General features: G+C 45.1%; 1 protein-coding gene across 1 annotated transcript; it reads right to left on the bottom strand.

The window, feature by feature from the left end:
• Positions 1-2522: 2522 nt before the first annotated feature.
• Rps13l1 (ribosomal protein S13 like 1) lies at positions 2523-3229 on the bottom strand. Its single transcript, XM_087551585.1, has one exon. The coding sequence runs from the start codon at positions 3057-3059 to the stop codon at positions 2592-2594; it is 468 nt and encodes a 155-aa protein (XP_087407711.1). The 5' UTR covers positions 3060-3229; the 3' UTR covers positions 2523-2591.
• Between the last annotated feature and the right edge of the window lie 2894 nt (positions 3230-6123).

Here is a 6123-nt window from a genome sequence, read left to right as displayed (position 1 = left end):
ACTGTCTTCAACATAAGTCAGTCAGTGATGGGCCCTGTGTATCACTGTTCTTCATAAGGTAGGGCACAGGGGCCACACTGAAGGACGGTCTTCCCAAAGCTAGGGAAAAGATTGCTAAGTCATACGGAGATTGAGCCACAGCGGCTCAACTGCTTTCCAGGACACAAGGCTGTAGCTGATTTTTGCATTTGCATTATAGACTGATTCAGACCAAATTCGACTTGGGACCTTGATGACCAAAGATTGCAAAGACAGAAGAGGGTGGGTAAATTAGCTGAAGCAATTTGAGAATATGTCTACAAAGCATGACATTTGGACAGGGCCTGGAACCAGCCTTTTTCCTAATACAAGTTGGAGTACAAGATCTGAACATAATCCACTGTGTGGAGGGAATAAAACAAACATCAGGAGTTGGCGAGACGGCTCTGCAGTTAAGAGCATTTGTTGCTCTTTCAGAGGACCTGGATTTGGTTCCCAGCACTTACATGGTGGTTCACAACTATCTAACTCCAGGGGATCCAACCCCTTCCGAATTCTGAGGGCAGCAGGCATTCATATGTTACATACTCATATATGCAGGTAAAACATTCATTTAAAAAATCTTAAATTTTTAAAAATGATCACTGATGGGCTAGAGAGATGGCTTTGGCAGTTAGGAGCACCTGGCTGCCCTTCCAAAGAACTAGGGTTTAAGTCCAAGACCCACATGACTGCTCACAACTGTGTCTCCAGAACCAGGGGAATCTGATGCCCTCTTCTGGACTGTGCTGCATGTTACATGCATGCAGGCAAGACACCTGTACACATAAAAGTAACTGCTAAAAAATTAAAAAATAAAAATAAATCAGTTTTGTGAGTTGAACTTGGCATTGAGCTCCAGTCGAGGGTTGAAGTCCTGATTTTCCTGCCGTGGCCGCCTAAGTGCTGGGGTCACCAGCAGACACCACCACACCTACCTGTCACCTATTATTACTCCTGAGTGTTTGCTATGTCACTGTAGGACTCTGGAACACGTGCAGAAAGGTGCTTTAGCAGATATGTCGTGGACTTGTCCTGGACCTCTAACCTTGGAATCTTGGCCCTGTTCCTCTTTTCCAGTCATTCTTTGCAGCAAGCCCATACCACAGAGGGGCTTTGTGGGTTTTATGGTGTCCCCTTCCTGCCAGACCATAAAAGAATTTCCTTGTTCATTTTCAAGCTGCCTACCTCATTCCAAATGAGTTGCTGGTTTCCTCCTGTCACTCCTTGGGTTCTTTGCTGAAGAAAATTCCTAGCTCTTAAGTGTTCATTAATGTTCCTGTTCCCCTAAGAGTTTGGATTTTTGGGAGAGGGGGGATTAAGCCATATCCGGCCTGGTAAGAGCATAGGCTGGCCTTGACCTAATCTATCTTAGCCCTCTCAGAGCTGGTTTACAGGCATGAACTACCTCACCTGACCAATATTAAGGATTTTTAGAGGATAATGCTCATTACCTGAGCTCAGCATGTGTTTTCTGTGCTGCTTGTTAACTGTATCTAGATCTGTAATTAGCATCCTATGCTGTGGCCAGGAAGAAAGCTGTCAACCACTCCCTCACAACCAGATTCAGAACCAAAGTGGACCCCAGGTTCACTTGGTAAAGGCTTGGTCTCTTGCTGATAGTAAGTGGCAGAGTCTTCTAGGAGGTGACAGGAAATGGAGGGAAATTAGAGCACTGGGCTATATAGAGGAACCTCTCCTTTTTCTTTCTTGTACTCTCAAATGTCCTCTCTCCCCAGCTGGTTTTTTCTACCATAGAGTCCTAGCTATGATGTTTAGCTTGACCACAGGACCTAAAACAATGGAGCCAGCTACCTACAGACAAATGTCACTATTCAAAACAAAACAAAACAAAAACCCCAAACTGAAAACCTCAAGGGAAAAAATTAGTAGATAAATGAATGAATAAGCCACGGTGTGACCGGTAGTGCTTGCCTGAGATGGGAGTGAAGGATCAGGAGTTCAGTGGACATCTCAGCTACATAGTTCAAAGCCAGCCTAGAGACTGAGAGCTTGTCGACACCCCGTCCCCAAGGACACCAAGAAGTCTCAACACAAGAGCACACTCCTTTAATCCCAGCATTCAGGAGTCAGAAGTAGATTGAATTGGAGGCCATCCGAGGCTACATGGTGAGACCCTGTCTAATACAACAAAGCAGAAGGTATCACACCTTATAAATGTTTTTATCTCTATTATTTTGTGGTTTGGGCATTTGCCAATAGTAGAACTGATTGCCTTGGTGTGAGGTATGGGGCAGGTTTGGGTTCTAGGTGTGTTCCCTGAGTAACATTTTTTAAAGAATTATTTATTTATGGGGTTGGGGATTTAGCTCAGTGGTAGAGCAAGCGCAAGGCCCTGGGTTCGGTCCCCAGCTCCGGAAAAAAAAAAAAAAAGAATTATTTATTTACATAATGACGGTCATCAGATCCTATTACAGATTATTGTGAGCCACCATGTGGATGCTGGGAATTGAACTCAGGACCTCTGGAAGAGCAGTCAGTGCTTTTTTTTGCTTTTTTTTTTTTTTTTTTTTTACTCAAAGTGATTTTATTGCTTGTGTACGCAACAGCATTTATGCCACCAGAGCAGAGGCTGTGGATGACTCATATTTCCAGTTGGGTGGGAGCACCCGCTTAGTCTTATAGTATCGAGCCAGCCGGTGAATTCTGCTCTCAATTAGAATCAGGCGGAATTTAGCATCCTTATCTTTTCTGTTCCTCTCAAGGTGCTTTCTGACAGCAACTGCTTTCTTGATCAAATGGTAGAGATCCTCAGGAAGATCAGGGGCAAGGCCTTTGGACTTAAGGATTCTCAAGATTTTATTTCTGGTCACAAAACGGACCTGTGCCACACCATGTGAGTCCCTCAGAATCACACCTATCTGGGAAGGAGTCAGGCCTTTCTTGGCCAACTTCTTGGCCAACTTGTAAATTTGTTCCTTCACGTCGTCAGACGTCAACTTCAGCCACGTGGGCACGCTACGGCGGTAGGGCAGCGCCGACTGGGACAGGCCCTTGCTGGGAGCGTGCATGTGGCCCATGATGGCGGAGGTCTGGAAGCAAAGAACGCAGTCAGTGCTCTTAACCAATGAGCTATCTCTCCAGTCCAAATAACATCTGAATAGGGCTGGAGAGATGGCTCAGCAGTTAAGAACACCCGACTACTCTTCCAGAGGTCCTGAGTTCAATTCCCAGCAACCACATGGTGGCTCACAACCATCTGTAAGGAGATCCGATGCCCTCTTCTGGTGTATCTGAAGACAGCTACAGTGTACTTATATATAATAAATGAATAAATCTTTAAAAAAAAATAACATCTGAATAACAAGTTTTCTGCCCTTTAGTCTGCTACACTAAAAGTGATCATATTTAGAGTTCCACCACCAGATTCTTTTTTCCTTTTTGAGGTAAGGTCTCATGTAGTCAAGGCTAGCCTTAAAGTAATTCCCCCTGCCTCCAAAGTCCAAGTGCTCTGATTGTGCGTATGCCTGGCTTGGACCTTTTTTTAAAGAAAGATTTATAAGTACACTGTAGCTGTCTTCAGACACACCAGAAGAGGGCATGGGATCCCATTACAGATGGTTGTGAGCCACCATGTGGTTGCTGGAATTTATACTCAGGATCTCTGGAAGAGCAGTCAGTGCTCTTAACTGTAGAGCCATCTCCGGCCCCTCCCCATTTCTTTAATGTTGTAGAGTGTAGTTTTGTTTTGTTTTTGTTGTTGTTGTTGTGTTGTTTTGTTTTGTTTTGTTTTGTTTTTTGGCTTTTCGAGACAGGGTTTCTCTGTGTAGCCCTGGCCATGCTGGAACTTAAAGATCCGCCTGCCTCTGCTTACCAAGTACTGTGGTTAAAGGATGTACACACCGCCACTAGCTCCCAGCTAGAGTGTATTTTAAGGTACTAACACAAATCCCTGAGAAAGGACACCTGTCCCTAGATGCCAGCTGCCAACACTGAGTATCAATGAGAGCGAGGGGGGAGGGTCTAGCTGCTTAGGGCCGTGTACTCAAAACAAGGACCTTCACGGATGAGGTGTGTGCGTGCGTGCGTGCGTGTGTGTGTGCGCGCACTATAGTATGAGTATGTGTGTGAGTGAGTGTGGGGAGATGCTATAGTGTGAATGTGTGTGTGTGAATGTGGGGTGCTTTGGTGTGAATGAGTGTGAGCCAATATGTACCAATGTGTGTGGGTGAGCGTGGGTGTGTATGTGTGTGAGTGAGTGTATGTGGGTGTAAGTGGGTGTGTGAGTGAGTGTTGAGTATATGTAGTGTGTGCATGGGTGAGTGAGTGGGTGAGTTTGTGTCAGTGGGTGTGTAAGTATGAGTGAGTGTATATATGTGAGTGGAGGTATGTGAGTGTGCCTATGAGTAGGTGAGTGTGTGTGAGTGAGTGGGTGTGTGAGTGAGTATATGAGTGTATGTGAGTGTGAGTGAGTGAATAGAAAAAGCAAAATGGGGGTTGGGGATTTAGCTCAGTGGTAGAACGCTTGCCTAACAAGCGCAAGGCCCTGGGTTCGGTCCCCAGCTCCAAAAAAAAGAAAAAAAGAAAAAAAAAAAGAAAAAAGAAAAAGCAAAATGTAGAAAGTCTTCCTTTGGTTTCTGGGAATTAGCAGGTACTCTAGGCAGGCATGCTGGTACAAGTGGGTGTAAAGACAGGCGTCTAGTATTAGACAGCAACACTGCACAGATCATGTCTGTAAATAAGGAAACGACCACAGTGCTTGTGGGTCAGTGTCATCACAAAAAGAGACCAGCAGCCAGGCATGGTGGTGCACACTGGAAGGCTGAGGCAGGGTGAGTATTTACCTATGGGTAGCTACACAGTTCAAGGACAGATTGGGCAACAGGAGATAGCCTCAAAAACAAAGTAGCTATGTATGGTAGCATATACCTGTAACGCCAAGCACTGAGGAAAGCAGCAAGAGGATCACTAAAGTCTGAGACTAGCTTGATCTAAACGGTAAGTGCTAAGCCATAGAGCAATACCTTGTCTCAGGATCACACAAACAAACCACGGGCTACCAATATAGCCCAACTGTAAGACACTTTTGTCCAGCATGCAGAAGCTCCTAGATTTAATCCCCAGCACAAACAACAAAAGAAAACAAAGAACCCCTCCCCAAAGTAAGCCAGGACTACAGCATGCTCCTGTAATTCTAGCACTAAGGAGACTGAGGCAGGAGGATTCTGAGTTGAGTTCAATCCTTAGTACCCCATACCTGGTGCAGTGGCTGCTTGCATACCAGCTTGTATGGTAGCCTAGTGCACATAGACAAGAGGATCAGAGGTTCAAGGTCAACTCTGGAGGCAAAGGCTGAGGAATCTTTTATTTATTTACTTATTCATTTATTTATTTTTAGATTTATTTATTATATATACAGTGCTATGCCTGCATGTATGCTTGCAGGCCAGAAGAAGACATCAGATCTCATTACAGATGGTTCTGAGCCATCATGTGGTTGCTGGGAACTGAACTCAAAACCTCTGGAAGAACAGACAGTACTGTTAACCGCTGAGCCATTTCACCAGCCCCCTGAGGAATCTTTTAAGTTTGAGACCAGCCTGGTCTACAGAGTGAGTTCCAGGACTGACAGCAAGGGCTATAGAGATGCCCTGTCTGGGAGGGGGAAAAGTTCAAGGTCATCATTGGCTCCACCCCTACCCCACCTGCCTCCTTCCTTCTCTTTTTCTGCACTCTGTAGAAGCATACATATCAGCTTACCAGCCAGGCATGATAGCACATGCCATTAGTCATCAGAACTTGAGAGGTAGAGGCAGGAGGCATATCTCTTTGAATTCCAGGGCTATACAGAGAAACCCTGTCTCAAAAGTATAAACAAAAATATAGTCATACACAGTCATATGCACATAGCAGAAACCTAGAATATCATCACTAGATTGGCCCATAGTTGGTATCTGGGTAGCATTGACACTTTTGCCAACCTTCAGTTGGGCGCACTGGCACATGCCGCTAATCCCAGTATTCTTTGGAAGAGACAGGAAGATTGCCATTCGCTAGATCAACCTAGACTACGTCGCCAGGTTCAGACTAATCCGAGCTACATAACAAGACCCTAATTCTGTATCACAGAAGGAGGAGGAAGCA

Source organism: Rattus norvegicus, chromosome 5 (genome assembly GCF_021556685.1).
Source record: "Rattus norvegicus strain SHRSP/BbbUtx chromosome 5, alternate assembly SHRSP_T2T, whole genome shotgun sequence".
Lineage (NCBI taxonomy): Eukaryota > Metazoa > Chordata > Mammalia > Rodentia > Muridae > Rattus > Rattus norvegicus.
This window is presented reverse-complemented; position numbering and strand designations above follow the sequence as displayed.

Coding starts and splice junctions, on each gene's coding strand:
- Rps13l1 (XM_087551585.1), bottom strand. CDS start 3,059: ATGGGCCACATGCACGCTCCCAGCAAGGGCCTGTCCCAGTCGGCGCTG.